The sequence below is a fragment of the Euprymna scolopes genome, chromosome 15, assembly GCF_053919585.1.
Source record: "Euprymna scolopes isolate OS-2025 chromosome 15, ASM5391958v1, whole genome shotgun sequence".
NCBI classification, from domain to species: Eukaryota; Metazoa; Mollusca; class Cephalopoda; order Sepiida; family Sepiolidae; genus Euprymna; species Euprymna scolopes.
Window position 1 is genome coordinate 45,473,391 of NC_136496.1, and position 26,191 is coordinate 45,499,581.

The 26,191-nt window shown below is 31.2% G+C and overlaps 1 protein-coding gene across 1 annotated transcript in view; it reads left to right on the plus strand.

The window, feature by feature from the left end:
- Positions 1–26,191, plus strand: part of LOC145293806 (cytoplasmic dynein 1 heavy chain 1-like) — a 200,546-nt gene that overhangs the window by 121,152 nt on the left and 53,203 nt on the right. Inside the window, exons 57-69 of the mRNA XM_080140385.1 lie at positions 3,266–3,357; positions 7,735–7,828; positions 8,169–8,360; positions 9,787–9,966; positions 10,072–10,225; positions 11,131–11,326; positions 12,067–12,184; positions 12,432–12,647; positions 14,366–14,504; positions 14,809–14,909; positions 20,048–20,232; positions 20,367–20,436; positions 20,768–20,914. Of these exons, the coding sequence (XP_079996511.1) occupies positions 3,266–3,357; positions 7,735–7,828; positions 8,169–8,360; positions 9,787–9,966; positions 10,072–10,225; positions 11,131–11,326; positions 12,067–12,184; positions 12,432–12,647; positions 14,366–14,504; positions 14,809–14,909; positions 20,048–20,232; positions 20,367–20,436; positions 20,768–20,914 (1,884 nt within the window). The remainder of the gene's footprint in view (positions 1–3,265; positions 3,358–7,734; positions 7,829–8,168; positions 8,361–9,786; positions 9,967–10,071; positions 10,226–11,130; positions 11,327–12,066; positions 12,185–12,431; positions 12,648–14,365; positions 14,505–14,808; positions 14,910–20,047; positions 20,233–20,366; positions 20,437–20,767; positions 20,915–26,191) is intronic.

The window sequence follows — 26,191 nt, forward strand, 5'->3', positions numbered from 1 at the left end:
GTGTGTGTGTGTATGTATGTATATATATATATATCTGTCCTCTTACATAGGTTTTTACACAATTTTTGAACATGGTCATTTCAATATTAAATATTTCAATTAATGTCTTCAAATTTAGATTTCTTTCGCTCATGATTTTTTTCATGCTTAACATTATTATTGTTAAAGCTATTAACAGTATTACTCATATTTAGTATATCTGTTTATTTATACACCTTTTTAGTTTAATATCTCCGCTTGTCTACTTACAGGTATGTATATATTTGTATGTGTATACTTATCAATAGGACTGTGGTTCAAATAGTCCAAGTGATAATAATTATCAATCTTCATCGCATTAACTTTATCTATCATCATTATAACCATCATAACTATCCTTAATTTATATTTATTTACTATTATTTTTGTTTATCATTATTAATACTATTATTATTCATTATACTATTTTAATTTTTCTGTTCAATACATTCCTTAAAGTTTCTAATCATTTATTTATATATATATATATATATATATATATATATATATATTGAAATCGGTTGTGCTTGATATTGATGCCAATTAAGATTGACACGTGTTTAAAAATTAAAAATACTACTTTCTTCTGTAACAAACGGTTACAAGAATTCACAAGAACTATTTCAAACATTTGCCAAAGAATGAACGCAGCCTGAAACTTCTCTTCCAAAATGAAAAAAGCTTTAGTGTTTTTACTATTTGAAAGCGCTTTCTTTTTTTCTTTTTTTAAGTTTGAAACACAAGTAGTGGCTAGTTGTTAACTTAGAACAACAAGAGCGCATGGCAGAAATTCTTCAGGGTTTAATATATTTTAATGCTTTTATTGGAGTTAAACGTTTTTCAGCTGCCATATTACTTCCTATTTACTTGCCTCCCCACAAGGGCAGAGTTTAGACACAAGGTTGGTTTTTAATGTAGAGAAGCATTTATTACTAAAAAAACGAAATGGTGAAATATAAAAGATACAAGTAAAAAAAAAAAAAAAATTTTTTTAAACTCCAAGAATTAAAGAAAGGAACCAATTTAAAGACATTTCAGACATTGATTATAAACATAACGAACAAGTGAAAATAAAGGCAAGGTAAGTCAACGTAAAAAGGAAAACAGATTTTTTTTAAACAGCAAAGTTCAACAAAAATTTTTTTTTTTTTTAATAAAGAAATATTTTTGTAAATAGAACAATTCGGAGAGGTTAATTTACTTTTTATATCCATCATTAAAAGGGTCAATAATGGTAGAAGCACCGGTGTCACATTTCACGTGACCTAACTGTTCAGATTTTTCAGAACGAGGCTCGTCTGCTGGACCTACTTATCTCGGCTGCACCAATTTGACTTTGCTTGTTATATTTTTTAAAAATATAAAGGTTGACAAGACATTTTTTATTTACTAATGAGATTTTTCATTCATTTACTGATGGAAGAGTGTCGGTAAAAAAAAAACTTGCCAAAAGATAAACACTTTTTTTTTTTTTTGTTGGAAAAACCACTGACTTTTAACATGATTTACTCGCAATTAGAGCACTGTAAAATAGTTTTTCTCTAACTTTTTCATGGATTTGACGTAGTTAGGTTGTTTTATACATAAATAAACTTTGCTCACAAATGAAAACAATGTTACCTTGTGGCCCCTAAAGTTTCAGTGTAAGTGCAAACGGATAACTAATGGGCCTCGAAGTTTCAAAACAGACAGACAGTGCCTATGTATGCGATGGAATAAGAAAACTCATTAAGATAAATAAAGATTACCTTTAAAGTAGTTAATAAAATTCTTGTACATCATATTAAATATGTTATGAAAAGTTCTATGATGTTTTGGTATTCCTACACTTTATCGCCGAAACTGGAGACGTCATTTTATTTCCTGCACCTGTTGTTGAAATTCAAGGGAGAAATCAGTATTTTAAACTATGACCGAAGCATGAAATAAATAAAAAAATTAAATTAGATAATGATTTTTTTGGTTTCATTTAAATTAATTTGTTGTTGGCCCTTCAAAGTTGCTTTAATAAAAATAAAAAAATGTTTCATTAAAATTATTTATTTGTTCGAAAAAAAAAAAAAAAAAAGAAACAAAAAATATTTTATAAAAATCCAATGTTGCTTTCATTACAAAATTGTTTTATTAAAATTATATTTTCTTATGCAAACTTTTCAATAAATGTTTTTCCAATTATATTTTGATAAATTTTTATATAGTAAATGCTTTGGTTTTCAAATGGGGCTCGCCCAGTTTAAACAATTATGAATATGTCCTTTTCATTTTCTGTTTTTAATAAAAAAATATATATATATGTTTTATGAAAAACTTTCCCTTTTCATTAATTAAATCGAAACATTTTCAATTAAACAATTACGGATATGTTCTCTTTTACTTTTTTTCATAGTTCTTTACGGAAGTAATTTCCAGTTTTTTTTTGTTATTTATTTCTAACTGGCCATAGTTTAAAATACTGATTTCTCCCTTGAATTTCAATGATAGGAGCATGAAATAAAATGGCATCTCCAGTTTCGGCGATAAAGTGTAGACGTACCAACGTTTTTATCAAAATTTTTGACAGCATTAATCTCACTTCAAACAAACAGTTCAACTTAAAAATATAAGAGAATTGTAATGAGAGAATCGTAAATCTAAAGTATTTTTTAACGATGCGATTCCGATTCGCCCCAAAATACATGATTCTTACGATTAACGATTCCGATTAATCGTCCCACCACTAGTTTCAATAATTTATGCCATCATGGATTCAAATCTCGCACTAAATAACTTTTTTTTCTTTTTTTTTTTTTTACTCCAGTTATTTCCTATTTGATATCATCATAAACCTGAATAATTACTTTTAATAAAAAATGGAGTAAAAATATTTAATAGAATTTTTTAACTTCTACTTTTGGTTATAAAATTGAAAACCTGGGTAGACACCTAGTAACTTGGTATAGACTAGTTGGTATTCAGCTAGTTAAAAATAATTCTCTAACATTTAACCTGTTATAACTAAGATAAAAATTCATGTAGTCATTTATTCTTAAATATTTAAGTATAACCATTTCCCCACTTTATCTTTGCAAATGAGGCATTTTTTTTTTTAATAAAATTATTTTCTGTGATACACTTGGTAGTTTTATTGAATATCAATTATTAGTGATTTTAATTATTTTTCTAGGAAATCAGATTTTTAAATTTTGAGTAAATTTATTTTCAAAAAATTTTTATTCCAATTATTTTTTCAAATTTTCTATTCCATCAGGTCATGAAAAACTTGCATGTTGTGTTTACTATGAACCCATCTTCAGAAGGTCTGAAAGACCGAGCTGCCACATCCCCTGCTTTATTCAACAGGTAAAAATAATTGACATTGTGTGTGTGTGTGTCTCTCTCTCATTATATATAGTGGCACTACCTGTAAAATGTTGGTTAATTCAATTATCATTGCTAAAGATGGTTTCTTTTTGTTTACTGAGTTTTTAAATTTAGAAACTCATATTTTCAAATTAAATTCTAGTTTCTATTAAGAGCCGGGAGAGACCAATCTCGGGCGTTGTTCCCTATACAAAATCTTCAACTCTATTGATTCATTCCTCCCTACGTTGCTCACAAAACATGAAGAAAAAAGTCAACCATGATATTATAACCCTTGTGACACATTGTCTGATTCAAGATAAGCTTCTCCTTATTCTATCCCGAAGCGATGCGTACAGATGGCAAGAACAAAAAAACGCATGGTTAAACAGATTTATACAGAACATATTTTTATTATGGTAACGGATTTAATCTTTAAGGAATTTCCACCAAACAGACAGAGGCAAGGATGAACAAAAATATAATCGTGTCATTCGAAATATTTTGGAACAGCAAGCATCGGAGAAGTGTTTGAAGAAATGGAACCTCAACAAATTGTAAAGTAATTAAAAAGCAACAAAATTATTCAAACACCTAAACTTAATTAAAAAAATTAAAATTAAAAACCTTTTACTTTTGAAAATACACATTTCAAGAAATTGACAAAAACAAACTGGCATAAAATGAACATCCCAGAGTTTGAAATCTTGTTAAACAAACTCACTCAAGTTTTGAAGTTCTCCGAATGATCGGAAGATAATGTTTGGGTTTATATGTTGTTCGATCGTTTCTCCCCTTGTTTTCTTCTCTTTCCTCTTATTTCTTTTCATTTTATACTGCTATATTCTCTCATTTAACTGTTCATCATAGTCCTTTCCTCAGGCGAAATATCCTCAATCTTTAGGCGGCGCATTAACAATTCATTATAGTCCTTTTACAAATCATTCAATTACCTGACATAAACTCAGAGTTGATTTTACTCCTGTCCGTATAATTCAAGTAAATCAACTTGTATTGTGACAATTTTGTAATCCTTCGTCATATCTTAGACTGAAACAAAACCTGTCTTGTTTTGGTTGTTTAGCCAACTTTCGCTCGCCTAGAAATATGAACAGTTAAATATATTGCTTATGGGCAGAAAAGAGGTGGGGGATCGACTAACTGGTAGCTTAAACTGTGGAGGGGGGGGGCTATCAATGCATTATGGTCCCACTATGATTTCCCATTACATTTCACCAATTAACACAGTGCCCTATACCCCCTTTTTTTTTTAATTCTATATTGTCAAAACTTATAAAAGGAAGAAAGTAAAGAATATAAAAAAATGAGATGTCCCTCAATGATTTGCAAATATCAATGCTTGAGAGAGATTTAATACTTCAAAGTAAATTTTTGATTTTCTCTCAAATATTTTACTTTCTCTGAATCTGTATGGAATAAATTCTCTGCTTGATCATAGTTCTAGAGTCAACTGCAACATTCTCAATTTCTCTTGGTTCCTATTTATGGTTTTTATTCATGGCTTTTAGTTTGACCAAAGAAAACTTTCAAACTTGTCAGACCATTTTGGTCAGGGTTGCTGACTGTAAAGGGGTAAAATTCTCTTCTCAATGGGTTGCAAACTGGTGTCTGAGGAGAGGATTTTGGTAGTGGAGTGTCCAGTGATCTATATGGACAGCAACAATTGTTTTGGTTAGTTAAACCCTTATTGACCTACCTTTTAACACATAATTACTCCACTCAAAAATTGCATTGTTGGAAGAGATGGCTAAAGGCTGATTTAGGGGAAATAAGATATTGACTCCTGTTGCAATATTCAGCATCTGGCATAGTCTACCAAAAGCATGTTGTTAACATTAGCTCAAACATTACCGCCAATTTGGGTTTCCTGATAAGTGTATTCACATTGCAATCGGGCTGAATACAGCATTCAAATAAGATAAGAAATAAATCTCTTTCAGCTTCTTAAACACAAATAACTTTCCAGAACTTATCAAATCTGTAATTTTATATATAAAGTAGGCCGCTTAGCGTTTCACTGTTGTAAAATATGTACATAAAAACTTTTAAAAAATAACATCGTTAAAGATATGAACGTGTATTTGCACAAGCACTAACACTTTAAGTCAACTTACACCTGTCAAGTACCATTTTTTGTTTTTCTTTTTTTTTTTTAATTTTGATCCATTATCAGCAATTTTTACTGGCTAAAAACCAAATTGAATTTGTTTTACAGGTCCAAATCTCCTATATATGAAGCTTAGTCAGTAGACCAAAAATTGACAGGAGTTTGGTAGAGGTCATTCCTCATACAGACAAGGTCACTTATATATATACTAGCAGACCATCTGGCATTGCTTGATCATAAAATACACTTGAATATGTTATTTTGATAAATGCAGATTTTGTATTTATTATATTGAACTCGATATATAATAACGATTTAAAGTTAAAAAAAAAAAAAAATAACTCAGAGAATTGAAACTAAGACGTTTAGCTTACGATTTAATTTTTCCTTTGATGTTAATGTCTGAGCTATGAAGACATGTTTGCTGCAAGGCTAAAAATTAAAACATGAACCAATGGCTTTTATGTCAAGTAATGCCTTTGCCTGACCTTCACCTGGCAAATTCCATTTTTTTTTTTTAATTTTCACACTTTTGCGCCAATTTTTTCCTTGACTATAAAACCCAAATATAAAGTTTTACATGGGTTTCATGTCTGTAGATTAAAAATTACCAGAAGTTTGGTAGGTAAAATTTTTTTAAACAAATATATATAGAAAGAAGTTTGTTTGCTATAGCCTTTTTACACAAATATAAATCATGTAGAACATCTGCATGAATATAATTACACGTAATAGTTAACTAAAGATGGTCATCCCATAAGAAAACCGAAAAAACTCATAGGGAATTAATTAAAATGAATGTTTAAAAGAATATGCAAATTAGCTAGATCTTTTGCAGATGAATGCAATTTCACGACCCATATATAACAAAGTTGTATTTTCTTTTGAAATATATAGAAAAAAGGGGCTTTTAATATGAATATCAATACACAAAAAAAAAATCTATAGGAGTCATATATATATATATATATATATATATATTACAGTGGTCATTTTGTGGCATACAGGGTTGATATGCTTTAAAAGAAATTCCATCTACCTTAGAAAGTCTTCCCACTTTTTAAACTGACCAGAACTTCTTCAACCTTTAGAACTAGCTGGATTGTTTGTTCCCCGATTTATCGGAGAGGGACCTATGTTTTCAGTGGCGTCTGTTATTTCAGATGATTGCCAGATAACTGTCCATTAGTTTTTCCTGAAATTTTGCCACAAATTGTATTTCATTAAAAACACAGTAAAAAAAATTTCTTTTGCGAAAATTCCCGTTGTGCCCCCAGGGGCTCAAGAGGTCAAACATGCCCTAAAATGGCCAAAAATGACACTTTTTGCTCCATAACTTTTGATTCATCCATTAGATTTTTTTTTAAAACTTGACCAAAATCTGAAGCCCATTGTTCTTATTATAAATCCAGTATGGGTGACCCTGCCAAAATTCTGGTCCGCTTCCCTGGAGACTTTCAGTGCTTAAAATGCCCCTTTTTGTGGCTCTTTTTGCATATTTCTCAACAAAAACTTGATGTCTGACTTTACAGGGGGTTTTCACGGTGGTCAATTCAAATATAAATGTGTTAAGGCCTGAAACTGCACTGTTATCCATTTACACTGGGATTAAGCATCAAGAGGTCAAAAATGCCCCAAAATGGCTAAAAATGACACTTTTTGCCCTATAGCATTTGATCCATCCATTAGATTTTCCTGAAACTTGGTGAAAATGTGGAGGCCATTGTTCTTAATATAAATTCAGTATGAGTGACCCTGGCAAAATTCTGGTACTTTTAGGGCTAAAAAAAAACATACCTTTTTGGAGCTCTTTTTACATATTACTCGAAAACTTGATCTGTTTGTCTATGTAGTAGTTTTCCATCGTGCTGAATTTAAATATACACATCTTAAGGCATGAAACTGTACCGTTTGTCCATTTTCACTGGGATTCAGCATTCCTAGGAGCTCAAAATGGATCACAAATGCCTCAAAATTGCAAAAAGTGACACTTTTTACCCCATAACTTTTGCTCCATCCATTAGATTTTTCTGTAACTTGGCGAAAATGTGAAGGCAACGTTGGCTCTGCACGCTTCTCACATTCATCATTTCTTCACTATTTTTTTGTGGCTTCATCTCGCATGCAGCACCAGAGGGGGACCGTGCATGCACATAAAATCAAAATTTAAACTTTTTCTTTAAATCCCTAAATCTTGGTTTCCATTTATAATTGTCTATAATATATAAATCTTTAATTTTCACTTGCAGATGTGTGTTGAACTGGTTTGGTGATTGGTCCAATGGGGCCTTATATCAAGTGGGCAGAGAGTTCACCAACAAAATAGATCTAGAAAAGACAAATGTAAGTTTGGTTTACTTTTGTCAGTTTATTGTAATTTGAATAAAATATATATTTTTAAAACTGTTTAAAATTTGATTCCAGAATTACAAACTGAATTAAATTTTACATCTGTAGGTATTACTAAAAAAGTCATTTATATTTTAATTGAACTGTTTATATTAGAAATAATCAGTTTTGAATAAATATTTTTACTCTTAAAAACTTTTTATTGTTTAAAGAGAATTAGTCTAAGATTCTTTATCATGATTTAAAATATTTTGTTTATAAATTCTACACAATATTGTAACCAGTCTTGGTAAGTCATTTAAAAATGTACATTTTTTTTTTCTTTGTCAACCAGTACATGGCTCCTGATTATTTACCGATAGTTTATGAAGAGCTTTCCACGAACCCAACACACAGAGATGCTGTGGTCAATGCTTTTGTGTTTGTTCATCAAACATTACATCAAGCGAATACACGTATCACAAAACGGGGCGGGCGCACCATGGCTATTACGCCTCGACATTATTTGGACTTTATCAATCACTTTGTAAGTAAAAATTTTTGCTCGTATTCTGTTCACATCTAAAGTTTCACTTGCAGATGACGTCTATTACCTTAATTTTACTTTTTTGTTTGAAACAACGTATGTAGGCAGGATTCGATTTTTAGATAACTCATAGTGGTTGATATGCCATACAACCTAAACAGCCAAATTAAAATTGTAAAATGTATATTTATTGAAAATTTAATTTGTTAAATATATCAAGTTTTAAATATATAAATCTGCTAAATATAATATACTTGTTGAAATTGTTCTTTACTTGTGGTTCAACTTTTATAAAAATCGAGGGCGTTAAATGATACCAAATGGATTGATACACCGTAAAACAACCAATCTCTTGTTCAGAGGTCAGACATTTCCTGATATTATGTAAGCCCTCACTCCAGCCCTCACAGCAAAACAACTGTCTTCAAATTTCACTGTTTGCAATCCAATCACTTGCTTCTTGATTTTCCTTGGCTGACCAACCTTCCTATGATTTAAGATATCCATGCTTCTACAGTGGTTTACCCAGATGGATAAATGTTCCACAGGACTATGCCAACATAATTCATCCTTAGGATAACCTCAATGCTTTGGTCAGATTTCACATTGCAGATCCATTGATGAATCTATCATTGCTCTACAGTTGTGAAAGAGAGGGCCCAATATTCCTTGCCGTATATCGTGATGCTCCTAACACATCTACTATAAAACTTATCCCAGATGTAGAAAAGGGCAGCACGCAACAACTAGCCAAATTTTTCCCTAGTAGCCTTCACCCCTTTCTGGGCGTACGAAGTTCACATCCACTACCTGCACTCGGCAGATCTGGATAGTAGAAAGAGTCTATTACATCCAGGGTATTGTCATCTTGGTACCATCTCTTTGTTTGAATCACTGTGCTTGTCATTCATATATACTTATTCATTTTTTAATTGCTTTTTTTTCTTTAAATTGTTTTTTTTTGTCTTTTTTTTAATTATCTTTTTTTTTTTAAACCGTTTTTTTTTTTTTTTGTAAATTGTTTTTTTTTTTTTTTTAATCGTTTTTTTATCTTCTTTAAATCTTACAATCAATCAATCCATTGTAAAAAAACAAAGAATTCATAATTTATTGATTAAAACAATGTCAAATTTTCCAGTTTTTGATTCATTTTTGAAAATTTCAAATGGAAGTTTAAAAAATATTTATGCTACAATTGAAATTGTTTAAACTTATCAAAAATTTATCTATTTCGGTATAGGTGTGTTTGTTGTAAAATCAGTTTTGGATTGAATTCTAAAATTCAATCCACATCAACTGGTTTTTTTTTTTTTTTTTTTTTTTCTTTTGGAGAATGAAAATTTTCTTTTCTTTTTTTTGTTTTATATATATATATAGAAAAGATAATTTATTCTGGATTTGACCCATAACTATTTGTTTTTATCAGGTAAAGCTCTACCAAGAGAAGCGTTCAGACCTTGAGGAACAACAACTTCATTTAAATGTCGGTCTTCAAAAGATTCGAGAAACCGTGGAACAAGTAGAAGAACTCCAAAAATCTCTTTCAATTAAACGAATTGAATTGGAAGAGAAAAATGCTGCTGCAAATGCCAAACTCAAACAAATGGTAAGATGATGCTGAAATTGAAACATCAAAATCATTTTTGCCAAATTGATTTTTATTTAGATTTTAAAAAAATTTTGTTCACTTTTCTTTTTTTTAAATTTCAAGGTGAAAGATCAACAGGAAGCAGAACGTAAGAAAGTCACCTCACAAGAAATTCAACAAGCTGTTATTGAACAAACGAAAAGAATCAAAGAGAAACAATTGGATGTCACAGCTGACCTTGAACAAGTCGAGCCAGCTGTCATTGAAGCTCAAAATGGTAATTGGTTTAAACTATTAAAAGATGAAATAAGGACAATTTCTTAGCATTATGAATATTACAGCATTTTTTTTTTTTAATCCTCACTGTGACAATATAATTGCTATTTCACTTGTGAATATGAAAAGTACAGTAACTGAATTTGGATTATTTCAACTAATATTTTCATTTTTAGAATGTAATCTCTGATCTTTGGGTACATATTTTTTAACTTTAGAAACTTCTAGTTGAACTTGGGAATCTTTGTAAAAAGCAGTGAACTTGTAAGGAATTTTAAACTGAAACTATTACTTTATCCATGTGGGTAAATTATTTTAATTCCATCAGCCATGACCAAGTAGAAGTAGTAATTTATTAGTTATTAATACACTATCATTTAAACTTTACCCCCCCACACATACACTCCTAAAAGATTGTTGCTTAAAACTTGTTAACCAACATTCTTATCCATTAAGCCATATGTTCATATAGAATAATCCTGATACAAATTATCAATACTTAAATTCCAGAAGATATAAAACGATCATTCAGAAAGAGTTTTACTGGCTTTCGAGCTGGGATTCGGATGTAGTATCTGCTCGGTCGGGAGAGGAAAAATCCTTCTTAAAAGACAATTTTAATTTATCCCATACAGTTTCCTCACATAAAAAAACTGATCTTGTGTTTAACTTTGCTTTTGTAGGGAAGCAAGTTAACAATATTATCCACTTATCAGTATGTAATATGTGATTGAAATCATTTTGCAGTTTTGGAAACGAACACCATATACGAAATGTACAACTAATGCTTATAGATGCTTTTCCACTTGAATATGAACACTTTCATTTAATAATATCATCTTTTTGTATAATATATTACCATCCTTTTATTTAAAGCTTGTAACATAATGTGTTATTCAATTTCAGCTGTCAAATCTATTCGTAAACAACATCTTGTAGAAGTGAGATCTCTGGCCCATCCACCCCCAGCAGTCAAGCTTGCTATTGAATCAATCTGTGTCCTGCTGGGTGAGAGTGACTTAGACTGGAAATCTCTACGTGGTATAATCATGAAAGACAACTTCATTCCAACAATAGTCAATTTCAAAACTGATGACATACCGTAAGTTATTAATCAGTTTTTTTTTTTATCTGTTAAGAATAGTTTTAAAATTTTCTTTTTGAGTTATGTGACTTCGTGAAATAAATGATAGAAAAATTTTTGCTATGTTTTAAAAAAGAAAATGATTAAAAATAATTTCTTGTGTAAATCCAATTGAATTTTATATTACTCGAGTTCATTTGAGAATGCAAGTTTCAGTTTATGTAATCCAGAAAAAGCAGATTTCAGTTTTAACTATGGTCTCCATTTTTTTTTTTTTGCTATTTAGATTTTATTTCATTCTTTGTCATTTTCTGTTTTTTTTTTTTTTCTTTCTTCCCAACTTACTTCATCTTATTTTGTTTTATCTTCCTTTATCTTATGACAGTTCTCTCTGAAAACTAAAAATGTTCATTTTTCCATAAATAATGATCATAGGGTAGACGGATTACAGGATTTTTTTTATCAAAAAATACTTGCCTTTGCTCCCCGCCCCCCCCCCCATCCCATGCACACTCAATGTTTTCTTTTCAATTTTTTTTTTTTTTAATGCACAGAGAGAGAACGGGGTGGTGGTGACACCCCAAGTTGGAAAATTTGATTTCAACTTTTTTTTTCAATTAGCTATTCTCCTCTTTCGCACAACATACTTTATACTTAACAAACTTAGATATTCATTTATTTTTAAAATGTTTAAAGTTGATGAATACACGGCTAATGTATATGACAAATTTTTATTGAGTTTTTTTTTTATTATTTAGAGATGAAATTCGTACAAAAATGAAGAACAAGTATTTGAACAATCCAGAATATAACTATGAGAAAGTGAACCGAGCCAGTGTGGCTTGTGGTCCCATGGTTAAATGGGCCATTGCATTGGTGAGTATTTGATTTTCTCTTTTATACTTTATTGATAAAAAAGAAAATGTAAAATTTATTAATTATGATTGAAATGTATTCCTGTGTACAAAATGGACAAATTTTCAACACAAAAAGTGGTAGACACTTTCGAGTATACCATTGTATACATGCTTTCTTATGGAGGCTGGTAGAGAGAAACTATTTTCTTTGTAAATTTTATAAAAAAAAATGTGGATTTATTACTAATACTGAATGTTTGTTTCAGATAAATTATGCTGATATGCTGAAACGAGTGGAACCTCTGCGAAATGAACTAAAAGCCTTGGAGAATCAAGCTGAAGAAAACCGTAACAATTACGAAGAGGTCAACTCTGTTATTGTTCAGCTGGAAAAGAGTATTGCCATGTACAAAGAGGAGTATGCTATTTTGATCAGCCAAGCCCAGGCCATTAAAACCGATCTGGCTGCTGTTGAAGGCAAAGTGAGTTGGATTTATTAGTTTTGTAGTATATACATTTTTTTTTGTTTTTTTTTTTAAAGTTAATGGACAATTAGTGAAGAGATGGTTTATTTGCTATATTTTAATGTTGGAAGAGAAAATTAAAGGAAAGTTTGAAGATTTGCATCATCATAAATATCTTGTCATTAAAAAAAATGCAAGTATGTGCAATTAAAATATTCTAATGGGACTTGCATTATGGGTCCAGATCAAGTATGTGGAAATAGACATACTGTAGTAGTTAATGTTAAAAATCTAATGAGAAAAAGTTAATTAGTAATGTAGAATATTATTTTATGGTGAACGATGCTTAAATTTGAGGTTAGATAACTTCAGACAAGACTAGTTTTAATCCCAAATTACCAATTTAAAAAAAACTTTGCCCTTTTAGTTGTGATATAACATGAAATTGAGTGAAAACTTTCTCCAAAACATAATTTGAAATATGATTAGGCAAACATTCAACAAACTAGAGATTTATTAGTCAATAGAAATAGTTTGATTGAAAATCTTGTATTTGTGCTTGGAACTGAAACATGAAATTGATATCTATATTTAACAGAATTTTACTGGTACCTAAAAGTATAATGAATTACAGTATTCAATTGAGGAAGGTATCTTTTAATAAGTTAGTATCAAATTGCTTTTCTAAATTTAGAAGCTTTACATAAGACAGTGTGATGATTTGTATCACATTCATTGCATTATTTTTATTATTTATTTTTTTTTTTTAGAAGCCAGTGATTGTTTCACATTTGAGCAATCAACACATCAGTAAGCTATTCAACAAGCTAATTTTTCTGTAATTGTAGATAATTGCAAGTGTTTCTATTCATCCCCAAACAGTTCTTTGATAAGCTTTCCAAACCAGTTATCATTCTGACTCCTTAACCGAATGAAGAGTGTGGTTTATCTTCATCCAACTAAAGTTCTCACATAAGTTTTTGTCTTGACATAGTTGCTTCATCGTATTAAGATTGACTTGCTTTGACGAATACATAACAGACAAAATGATTGAAATTTGACAATAACAAACTCTCAGGGTGTTTCCCAGAAATTGGATCATAAATAAAATTTCTCAGAAAATGTCTCACAAGCGACTTTATCATATAATTGAGAATTCTTAACATTATCAACAAAATATGGGAAATACTGTTACAGTTTCAGTTGATGCTGCTTCCATGTTTGAAAATGTGATGGGTTGCACTGTTAATAAGAAAGATGCATTATCAAATTATTTTATAATGATGAATGGAAGATTCTGTAAATTGAGTTTTACACTATTCTATTGCACTATCCCAAGGACCTCCTCCCCTTGCTCCCCTTAAAACAGGCCTTATGTTATTTTTGAATCCATATTGTGCAATCTAGAAAGCACATTCTAATTAATGTTTCAATTCCTACATAACTCATAAAATCTTTACAGATCGTCCAGTGAAAATGATATAAAAAATATACAAATGCTGAGAAAAATTTCAACATAAAGTATTAAAAATAATGAAATAATAAAAAAAAATTTGATATAATATTTACATTCTAATAAATATTAATCTGTTTTTTTTTTATGTTGAAAAGCCTTTAATTGGCCTAAATTATTGATCAGAACACTGTCTTTCAAATTTTCTATTTTATGAGATGCCATATTTTTTCGGATTTCACTATATGTAGGCTAACACTGAAAAATGTTTTTTCTTTGAAAGGTTGAAAGGAGTGTAGCCTTATTGAAAAGTTTGGCTAATGAGAAACAGAGATGGGAAGCCGGAAGTGAGACATTTAGAAACCAAATGGCCACCATTATTGGTGACGTCCTTCTTTCTTCTGCGTTTATGGCTTATGCAGGTAATATACACATTTATAAAATCATTCCAAATGTGATGTTCTATATAATAAATGGAGATTGAAATAAACACCACTATAACTGAATATTCAAAATAAGCTAATTTTATTTAAAAAACATTTGATATTAACAGGTGACAATCATTCTAAAAGTAGTTTTTTTTTTTTTTTTTTTTTTTTTAATTCATACTTTTGGAAAATAATTTTTTCCTGTATTAAACTTTTATCCTTTCAAAATAATTTGTATTTTCAATCAAATATTTTTTACTGTATGGATATATATATATATATATTTTTTTTACCTCAGGTTACTTTGACCAACAAATGCGTCAAAATTTATTTACTGCATGGTCTACACATCTTCAGCAAGCAAATATTCTATTCCGAACAGATATTGCAAGAACTGAAGTAAGTAAAGTTTTACTTCATATTACTGTAACTTTTGACCTTCATAACAGATTAAATGATTTATTTATTTTTACAAATATTTTAAATTAGATATAGAATAAAATACATTTTTAAAAAAATCTTTTTTTTTTTTTTTTTTTTTTTTTTTTTTTTTTTTTTTTTTTTTAGGTATCAAGTGTTTAAATTTTCATAAATGATAAAATATGATTTAAAATATATTTAAGACAGTGTGATTGTTTTAATGAAAAGTTATTAAGTGTGATCTATTATATAAAATAAGTTTTCAATTAGGTGTGCTGCTGCTAATTAATTAATAGAATGTTTCAATTTAGTTTATATATATATATATATATATATATATATATATAGTTTTAATTCAGTTTATATAATATATATATATAGTTTTAATTCAGTTTATATAATATATATATATAGTTTTAATTCAGTTTATATAATATATATATATAGTTTTAATTCAGTTTATATAATATATATATGTAGTTTTAATTTAGTTTATATAATATATATATATAGTTTTAATTTAGTTTTTATATATATATATATATGTAGTTTTAATTTAGTTTTTATATATATATATATATATATGTAGTTTTAATTTAGTTTTTTTTTATATATATATATAAAGTAGTTTTAATTTAGTTTATATATAAGTAGTAGTAAATAATGGGCAATCAACAATTCCCCCACTAACCAACAATCATGCGGTTGTTTGCTCAACAACTGAGAAAGCTAACATGCTTGCCAGTCGGTTTGCCTCCAACTCCACACTGGACCTTGCTAACCATTCCCTTCCGGACTTTCCTTTGTGGACAGACACCATGCTAGACAATCTGAAAATCACCTCTTCTCAGGTGCATGCTATCATAAAAAAAAAGCATGTGGACCTGATCTCCTCTCGGCTGTGCTATTAAAAAAATACTCTGCCTAAGTAGCTCCAGTTCTCTCCAAACTTTACAACAAATGCCTTAATGAATCTTGCTTTCTGAACTGCTGGAAAACTGCTTCTGTGGTACCAGTTTTCAAGAATTCTGGTGAAAGAACTGCCCCATTAAATTATTGTCCCATTAGCCTCCTCCCACTTTTTGCCAAAATATTTGAGTCCATAATTAACCAAGCTCTAGTCCATCACCTTACAGATGCTAAACTTCTGACCGACCGACAATATGAATATAGGCAAGCCCGTTCCACAGCAGATATCCTAACTGTAATCTCTGAATATATATACCATTCACTGGACAAAGAAGGAGATGGTAGAGCAGTAGCTCTAGATATATCTAAGGCTTTTGACAGGTCTCCTCAGGAAAATTAGATCATAGGGTATCACTGGACAAATACTTAACATATCTAAATCCTTAGATAAGAGAAAAATCCAGGTTGTCCTTGACGGTCGTACATCTAAACAATGATATAAATGCGGTAGTACCTCCGGGGTCTATCCTTGGACTGTTATTATTTCTAATATTCATAAATGACCTCCCTGACAAAATTGCCTCTAGATGGGTATATGTGCTGATGACACCACGCTCTATAACAGGCACAACAGGAAAACAAATGAACACATATCTAAGGAAATGGCAGAAACACTAGAGGATGACCTCCAATCTGTAGTGAAATGGGGACAAAAATGGATGGTCACATTCAATGCTGCCAAGACTAAACTTGTTTCCTTCAATAATTACAAGAAACCTTCTCTACCACCAATAGCAATGGCCAAAGATTCATTATCTGAAAGTACTTCTTTTAAACTCCTCGGCTAATGTTCACAGAAAACATGAGTTGGAACAATTACATTGAGAGCATTGCCAGGACTTCTGTGAAGAAGGTAGGCTCTCTCTACTGTGCTAGAAAACTACTAACGCCCGAAAGCATCCTGTACCTCTATAAGGCCACCATTCGCCTATCTATGGAGTATTGCTGTCATATTTGGGCTGGTGCATCGGCTACTAGTCTCTCGCTCTTTGACAAGGTTCAAAAGAGAGTCTCCAACCTGATAGGTCCTGAACTGTCATCTAAGCTTCAGCCTCTGTCCCACCGACGAAATATTGCATCCCTCTGCATGTTCTACAAATATTTTAATGGTGAATGCTCTGACGAACTACAAGCACTTGTGCCCCACAACGTAAACATCCTCGATAAACCCGACAAGCAGCTAAATCCCACCTCTACACAGTAGAGATCCCTAGATGTAAGAGAGCTTTCTACTCCAGTAATTTCTTCCATAGAACCGCTAGACTGGAATTCCATTCCAGGTCCCTGCTTCCCCAACTGTACTGACATGCAGAAGTTCAAGTATAACGTGACGCGACATTTTGCTGCCCAACTCCCTACATGGTACCCCAGTAGCTTATGTCCCTAATAGTAGCCCCTTACACCAAAGTGGCAATGTGTCTTGTTTGGGGTGAAAATGTAATAAAAAAATAAATAAAAATAAGTGACTCTGTCTGTGGAAAGGTCTCTACTAAACTCTGCTGCCAATTTTTGGATATAGATCTGTAAAACATTCAATTTGGTTTTTAGCTGGTATAGCTGTTAATGGCTCAAAAGTAGAATTTGGTAGGCATAAGTCGACTAAATGTGTTATTTGAACACAAGCACAGATATATCGTGAACAAAATTATTTTTTAAAGTTTTTATATGCATATACTTTTTAGATTGGATGTTAATACATAAGGCTGGAGAACTGTTTTGCTTTTGATTTTATCTGATGATACTCAAGTCATATTTTTTTACTTTTAGAATCACTATGTGTTGAGTACAATATAATCATAAAGTATTGCATCTATAATATGAAATCTGCATAAAATATATTTAAGCATATTTTATAACCTGGCAATGCCGAGTGACCTGCTAGTTCTACAGTAGAACTCCAGGATACAGTGGCCCTAGGATATGTTTTTTCCAGGTTATGATGTGGAGTACAATGTTTTTATGGCCCCTGGTTAAGGTGTTATTTATAATGTTTTTTTATTATCTACATGTGTATTATATACTGTACTGTATTTTGTTACTAATTTTTAATGCCGTATCTCAGGGTTCTACTGTATATAGAATAATATAGATTGAAAATTTGGATAAACATTTCAAATTTTTAATATTTGTAAATTATTATTTCATTGTTAGAAATAAAATGTGCTACTCGGCCCAGAGACCAGAATCACAACAATCAAATAGAAATGGTTTTAGTAGATTTGTCGGTTGTTTCAAATAAATTCAGCCTTTTGTCATTTATTTTTCTTCACATGTCGTGCAGACATTGTAAAACTGAGTGTCAAAGACTATTACACAAAGTCGATATAAAAACAAGAAAGTCAAAACTGATAAGGTGGGGGGGGGCTATTTCTTTAACTTTCCAGTATTTTTTTAATAAAAATCTGTTCCCTGCTTCCTTTGTTCCAGCTTGTTTGACTCTGTTTTAGTGGTCTCCATCAATTTGCTGTTTTGATACCTCATCATAATTCAAGTTCCTATTCCAATAAATGCAGGCTTGTGCCTGCTGACTATTTTCCTCCTACTTAACAGCTTGGTCTTTTCAAGATTGCAGTCAATAGGCAACTCCTGTCTTTGCGATAATCATCCTTCGTTCTTCTTAGCTCCTTACATTAAGTGGCTTCACACCTTGTCTGGTGCGCTTTCCATAAAACTTTTTGATTTTTCAAGTTAGCATTATAAATAGTAAAGTATTCTTTTGCTTCTAAATTGTTGAAATAGTTGAGAATTTAAATTTGGTTTGAAAACAATATGAAGGAAAAAGATGAAAGTTTGATTTGTCAAGCATTTAATAATAAAGAACAAAGGTGTTATTCAATTTTCTGATTTTGATGAGTATAGTCTGATTAGACTGGTTCATTTCTGCAAAGCGACAAACATTTCAAGTTATTAAACATAGAAAAGTTGTATCCATTTCTTAAATGATCCTTAAACTCTAACTTGTAGACGTTCTTCCAGTTTGATAAAATTTATGATTATCAAATGAAAACCTTTCAAACTTGTAGAGGTGATGAGTCTACAACTTGAAAATTGAAGTACAAGTGTGGGAATTCATATGTGCATTCATGGTACATTAATTTGTCAGCAGAGTTCATAATAGTCATTTTTTTTGTTCTTTAAAGTAAGCGAAAGACTGTATGATATGGCTGCTGTCACAGTAAATATGTATAGCGACATTTTATATTTTCAAACTCTCTCTCATTAAATCTTTAAAAAAACAAAACTTATCTAATCATCAACCTATCTCTCAAAACAAAAACATTAAATTCATTTTGGATTTCAAGGGAATGAGAAAGCCGACATGGCTGCCAAAAACTCTAAAACTTAATATAAGTAATATGAAAAATCCATACACAGATAAATTTCATTATGAAAAAATATAAAGGAGATTGGAACGCCTTTCAAAATAGCCATTCTTTTAGTATATAGGGTTATCAGAATACAAAAGTCACGGACAGAAGGAAATAGTTTTATTCTGTATTCACATGACACACATACACAACCCACTATTTCCTGACAGATGAAGATCCCTCAAAATGGATGGCATACCAAGAACACTTTACGTTAAAGCACTTTCTTTTAGATGGTAGAAACCTCGCACATATCTATCAAAATCTTTACAATATCAACAACATAAAAGAATTGAAAAAATAAATCCTAACACAATAGTAACATTTTTGAAAAAAAGTAAACGTATACAAGAAACTATAACTCTAATCCAATCTAACTTGACACTGTCTTAACACAAAAAGAAAATCCTACATTATTTAATGAATAAGACAAAAAAAAAAACTCAATTCAACAAATGAGTAAAAATACCTAGTTCACATAAGTTAATTTGAGGCAAAAAAGAATTCAGCATAAAATAACTGGAAAGGGTTGATATGCCATAAAACAACCAACCAACCAAACTATTATTAAATTTTCTACTAAAATTCATTTTCATTTATTTGTTGATAATATTAACTCTGTCTTCAACATGTTAACCAAAATCAATGAAATCTTTAAGCTGTTTAAAAAAATTTTGAATCCATTTTCCTTAGAGAAATTTGTAAAGATTAAATTAGAAATTTTTCTTTTTTTAATTTAATGTTGAGTTAGAAATTTTTAATAACCCTTGTCCTTTTCAGTATCTTTCAAATGCTGACGAACGTTTGAGATGGCAAGCCAACAATTTGCCAACAGATGACCTGTGTACTGAAAATGCCATCATGTTGAAGCGGTTCAACCGATATCCATTGATTATTGACCCATCTGGTCAAGCAACAGAATACCTCATGAATGAGTACAAAGAAAGAAAAATCACAAAAACGAGGTGAGTCTTATAAGAACTTTGCTTTTTTTGTCCTGTCATAAATTATTTTACACATTTGTAGAGATGATGCTCCCTTATATTCTGTAGCCATATCAATGTATATTACTCAAATATATTGAATTTTATCTTTTCAGTTTCTTGGATGATGCTTTCCGCAAGAACTTAGAAAGTGCCCTTCGATTTGGTAATCCCCTACTCGTACAAGTAAGTTGAATTTCTTTTTCTTTATAAACTGCAAAAGTGTTAAAAACAAGTGAATCAACAACTTTGTGATTAAATTGAATTTCTTCATATTTGCATATTCATTTTATTCAAAATTAAAGTTTGCTTAAAATTGTAATTTTAACATGCATATAATGTTTTTTTTGCTTAGAAACTTTTTTTCATGTTATGAAATTATTTTATAATTAAAAATGAAGCTATAATTTACTTTTTTAGATTTAAATATTTTCTATGAGAAATTATAAACTGATTTTTATGATCAGAGTTTGTGTTAAATATCTTATATTTTGTTGTTTCAATATTTTATTTTTAGGATGTGGAAAGCTATGATCCCATCTTAAATCCGGTGTTGAACCGAGAATTGCGCAGAACTGGTGGCCGCGTACTCATTACTCTGGGTGATCAGGATATAGACTTGTCCCCTGCATTTACCATCTTTTTGTCTACAAGGGATCCAAATGTAAGTGCAGCTTATTCTATGTATTATCATGCATATTTTTTTTTTTTTTATATATTAATTTATGATAAGCTATATGTAATATATATCTAGCTACACATTTATTTCATGAAATTAAAAACATCTCTTTATTAATCCCAACTAAGTTTAGGTGTAAATCAAGGATGCTGTTAAAACTCTAAATTTGCCTTCGTTTACTATTGGAAAGTGAAACTTATTTTTTAATTGGGAACTAAATATAAAGAATAAAAATATTGACGCATCAGAAAAGTATGTTAAGAGAAAAATGGTTACCTGTTCTCTCCTATGCTTTTCCAGAAGTGATCATTAATGATTGCTGATGAAGTAGTTTTAAAGTTTTAAGCCATCTATACTGGTGCTAAAGATCAGGCTGTCTACTTGCTTCCTGAGATGAAATGCACCTACATTGAATTTGTTTTTGTTTTCTATTCTCTTTTGTAAAACTTAAATAGGTTCTGCAAAAACAACAGCCCCCTTCCCCTCCCCTCCCACTTCCTTACTGGCTTCCTAAATTAAAACAGTCCAGCCAATAATACTACAAACTTTTTCCTTTGCAAAACTCTTATTTTCTGCAAGGCCGAGAATGAAAACAACAACCAAGAACATCAAACCAAGCCTTATGATTAAGAAAGGAAATAATAAAAACAACCAAACTAAAATCCAAGAATGTTTATTTGAAGAAATGAACCAGATTTCACTCGACCCTGTCGGCAGGGCATCAGAATATGCCGACTGCGCATCAGAATATGCCGACTGCCTATTGTAGAGAGAAGTCCCTCAATGGGGCTACTTGTTGGCCGTAAGTAGCAACCCATAATGTCTTGGGACGAGATCCTGGTGGTTGAGCAGTCCATGACTGGGATGGAAAAAGTTGTGATCCTGCAATACACACCACTTTGGTCTTTACCTCGACTAGATGGGAGGTCGGAGAGGCCCGATCTGATGAATTGGTTAGTCATGCCAAGCCCTAACACTTACGCTGGCAAATGTTAAATAAATAAATAAAAAAGAAAATGAAGCCTAAAGATAATATAATATCTTACTACAAACACAGGCAAACCAAATAAGTGTTAGAAGGCGGCGCCAAGGATCAATCAATTGCTGAGATAAAACCACACAACTGTTCCCTACCCGATGTTTCTATTAAACTGGGAAAATGAAACTAAAGGAGGAATCAGGAAGCGATGGCAGAAACTCAACCGATTGAGTATATCTTTTGTATCCTTGGGATGAAAGGGCTAATGGGTTTCCCTCATAATTTCTCCCATATTTGGGCTCCAAGGAGGGTGGGGAGCAAAAAAGATGAAATGATCTAATTACTAAAAAGCCCAGAAAAACCAAAAGAACTCACTCTGATATTTCAGATGTCACCAGGTCAGACAGTGAGCAAGAATCCAATCTTGAATATATTGATAAAGAAAACTTCCCAAGATTTATAGTTATAGTCAGATGTTTTAAGTGCCAAAAATATGGGCAGCATAGATAAATTTGCAGAGGGCACAAAACATGTGGAAAATGTGGTCTAAAAGAACCCAACCACATGCAAAATGAATGCCCCAATGAAACAAAATGGCCAAATTGCCTGGAAAACCATCCAGCATACTCCAAAACATGCAAAATCTTCAAAAAGGAAAAAGAAATTGTGGAAGTAAAATATAAAGAAAATATATCCTTCCCTGTGAAGCAAGAAAAATGGTAGATTCCTACCAAAAAGTAAACACCTATGCAAACATCGCAAAAAATTCAAGCCAAACTAACCAAACCAACTACGTTTCTGAAATCAAAAATCTAATTGAAACTTTAAAAACAAACCAAAATGAAACTAACAAGAAACAAATACTAGTATCCTTGAAAACTCAATTAAGTGACCAAAACCAAAAACAAGCTTTAAAGAGCAAAATAGAATCCGATCAACAAAACCTACAAATAAATCAACGTGGAAGATCCAAGTCATGAACAAGTACAAAAGTAGACATTAAACACACCATATAAAGAAAGATGGAAACGGAACAGGGAAACATAAAACCCCCTTCCAAAAACCAAAATAAACAAAAAATAGAAACCGTATTAAATGAAAATAAATTTGAATTAATCGAGAGCATAAGACAGAGCAAATCAAAAAGCCCCAAACCAAAACATAAAAAATCTCAGCAAGATTTCTCCGTTGAGACACAGACACTAACAAGAAACACACCCTCTACATCCAAAGAGATGAAGAACTAAAAAAAGATAACTAAACCCAAAACATCCAAACAACAAACTATAATGCAAAACATGACACACAGAATCATACCGGATAGAAATAAGACAAATAATATAATCCAGTGGAATTGTCATGGTTTAAAGGCAAACCTAAATGAGCTCACTATTCTACTTGATAAATTACTTCCAGTAGTAGTCTGTCTCCAAGAAACTTTTATGAAATCGGATGACAATATAAAAATTAAAAACAATCAGTATAACCATATACACAACACTGGACTCGGAGCCTCTGGAGGTACATCAATCCTTATTAGAAATGACATCCCTCAAAGTCAAATACAACTTAATACTAAACTGCAGGCTACTACAATAAAAGTAACACTCCACAAAACTATCAACATTTGCTCACTATACATACCTTCCAATGAAAGCATCACAGAAACCTTTGAGCAATCTAATACAGCAACTTCCAAAGCTATACATCCTTATGGGAGAGTTAAACAGCCATAATGAGATCTGGAGAAGTGAAAAAACAAGCAAAATGGGAAAAACTATAGAAAATATAACGAAGACTCCTATGGAAGTGACCACTTCCCCATTACGCTTGAAAACAATGATCCAATGCCAGAAAATAAAATACCCCAATGGAACTTACAGAAGGCTAATTGGGAAAAATTCCAAAATTTACGTTGAACTAAACTAACATTGGATAATAATCCAAGCCAAAATAATATCACTTATTTTACGAATACACTGTATATTATTGCTGAGGAATGCATTGCAAAAAGCTCTACCTCCCCAAACCATAATAAACCCTGGTTTGACGAAAAATGCAAAGTAGCCATCAGAACTCGTCGAGCTATACTAAGGAAATTCAAAAAAGAACCAACTAAAGAAAATCTCGATAAATATAAAACCAGTAGAGCTAAAGCTCGCAAAACCATTAAAGAATCGAAGTGAACATCATGGAAAAACTATGTATGAAAAATAAATACAAAAAGTAAAATGGTCTGGGACATGATCCGTAAAATCTCAGGGAAAAGTAACAGCAACCCTATTAAACACTTGATCTATAATAACCAAAAAAATTACTAGCAAGAAAAAAATGGTAGATTGTATTGCTGAAACTTTTGCAAAAAACTCCTCCTACAAAACCGCTAACAAAAAATTCCAAATAAGGAAAAAGCAGAAAAGGAAAAACTCCAGTTTCAGACAAATAATACAGAAAAATACAACTAGCCATTCTCTAAAAATGAATTGAAAGTGTCCCTAAGCAAAGCTCATGACTCAGCTGTTGGCCCTGATCAAATCCATTATCAATTTATAAAACAACTTCCTGATACGTCTACAGATTACCTACTACAAATATTCAATGATATTTGGGAAAGTGGCAACGTCCCTGAAATATGGAGGCAGGCCATAGTAATCCCTAAATCATCAAAGGACTCTATAAATCCCATGAATTACCGACCTATAACACTCACTAGCTGTATTTCCAAAATAATGGAAAGAATGATTAACGGCAGATTAGTATAGTACCTTGAGACAAATAATCTGATTACAGATTATCAGTCAGGATTTAGGAATGAAAGAAGCCCCATGGACCACCTGATTTAGCTAGAAACCTTCATCAGAGAAGCCTTTATCAAGAAAGAACATCTTACGGCAGTCTTTTTCGATATTGAAAAAGCATACAACTCTGCATGGAGGCATGGCATTATAAAAGATCTACAAGAGCTTGAATTAAAAGACAGAATGCCCATTTTTATCACAAATTTTATAAATAATAGACAATTTAATGTACGATTAGGTGATACTCTATCCATCAGTAAAAAACAAGAAACTGTGGTACCACAAGGAAGCATCCTGTCTGTCGCACTCTATAGCATTAAAATAACATTGTCAAAAATATAAATCTAGGAACAGAATGTGCCTTCTATGTGGATGACTTCCTGATCTGTTATAGATCAAAATATATTCCAAGAAGAGAATGCCATTTACAACTGTGTCTAAACAAAATAAATGAATGGACAAAAAAAAAAAAATAGGTTTAAATTTTCAAAAGAAAAAACAAAAGCCATTCATTTCTGCCAAATCCGGAAAATGCACCATGACCCAATACTGAAACTGGACAATGAAATTATACCTATAGTTGATCAGTATAAATATCTGGGCATCATCTTCGATAAAAAGCTAACATTCATTCCTCATATTAAATACCTCAAACAAAAATGCAACAAAACCATCCAACTCTTAAAAGTAGTAGCTCATGCAGACTGGGGTGCAGACAAAGATTCAATAATTAAATTATACAGATCCCTTGTCAGATCCAAGTTGGATTATGGATGCTATATCTATGGATCCGCAAGAAAGTCCTACAGAAAGGAATTAGACACAATACATCACCAAGGAGCTTTCCCCACATCCCCGGTGGAAAGTTTATGTAGAAGCAGATGAACCCTCATTATCACTTAAAAGAGAAAAACTAGGACTACAATATTATACAAAATTGGCTTCATGTCCAACTAATCCTGCCTACAAATGTGTCTTCCACTCCCAATACAAAAGCCTCTTTGATAGAAAAGAAAATTCTATAAAACCATTTAGCTTACGTATGGAAGAATCCATAAATAAAGTCCAGTTAGACAGTGCAACAATACACAAATCTGTAAAACTTAAATATCCCCCTCCTGGCTGACAAAACAACTAAAAATAATATCAGACCTAATTAAATATCCTAAAACAAAAACCAATCCAATCATATATCAAGAAAAATTCCAAATAATTAAAGATAAATATTCCAAACACTCAACAATTTATACAAATGGTTAAAAAAAGGGAGACAACGTTAGATGTGCAGCCAAACGCAATAAAACAATCCTAATCAAAAGATTACAAGACAAAGCATCGGTCTACAGTACTGAAGTATCAGCCATTGGTATGGCACTCAATCTTGTAGAATCTTCTAAAGATAAACAATTCATTATCTACTCAGATGCAAATCAGTATTCGAAACCCTGAAAAACAGGAAACTAACCCAATAATCGCCAAAACCCT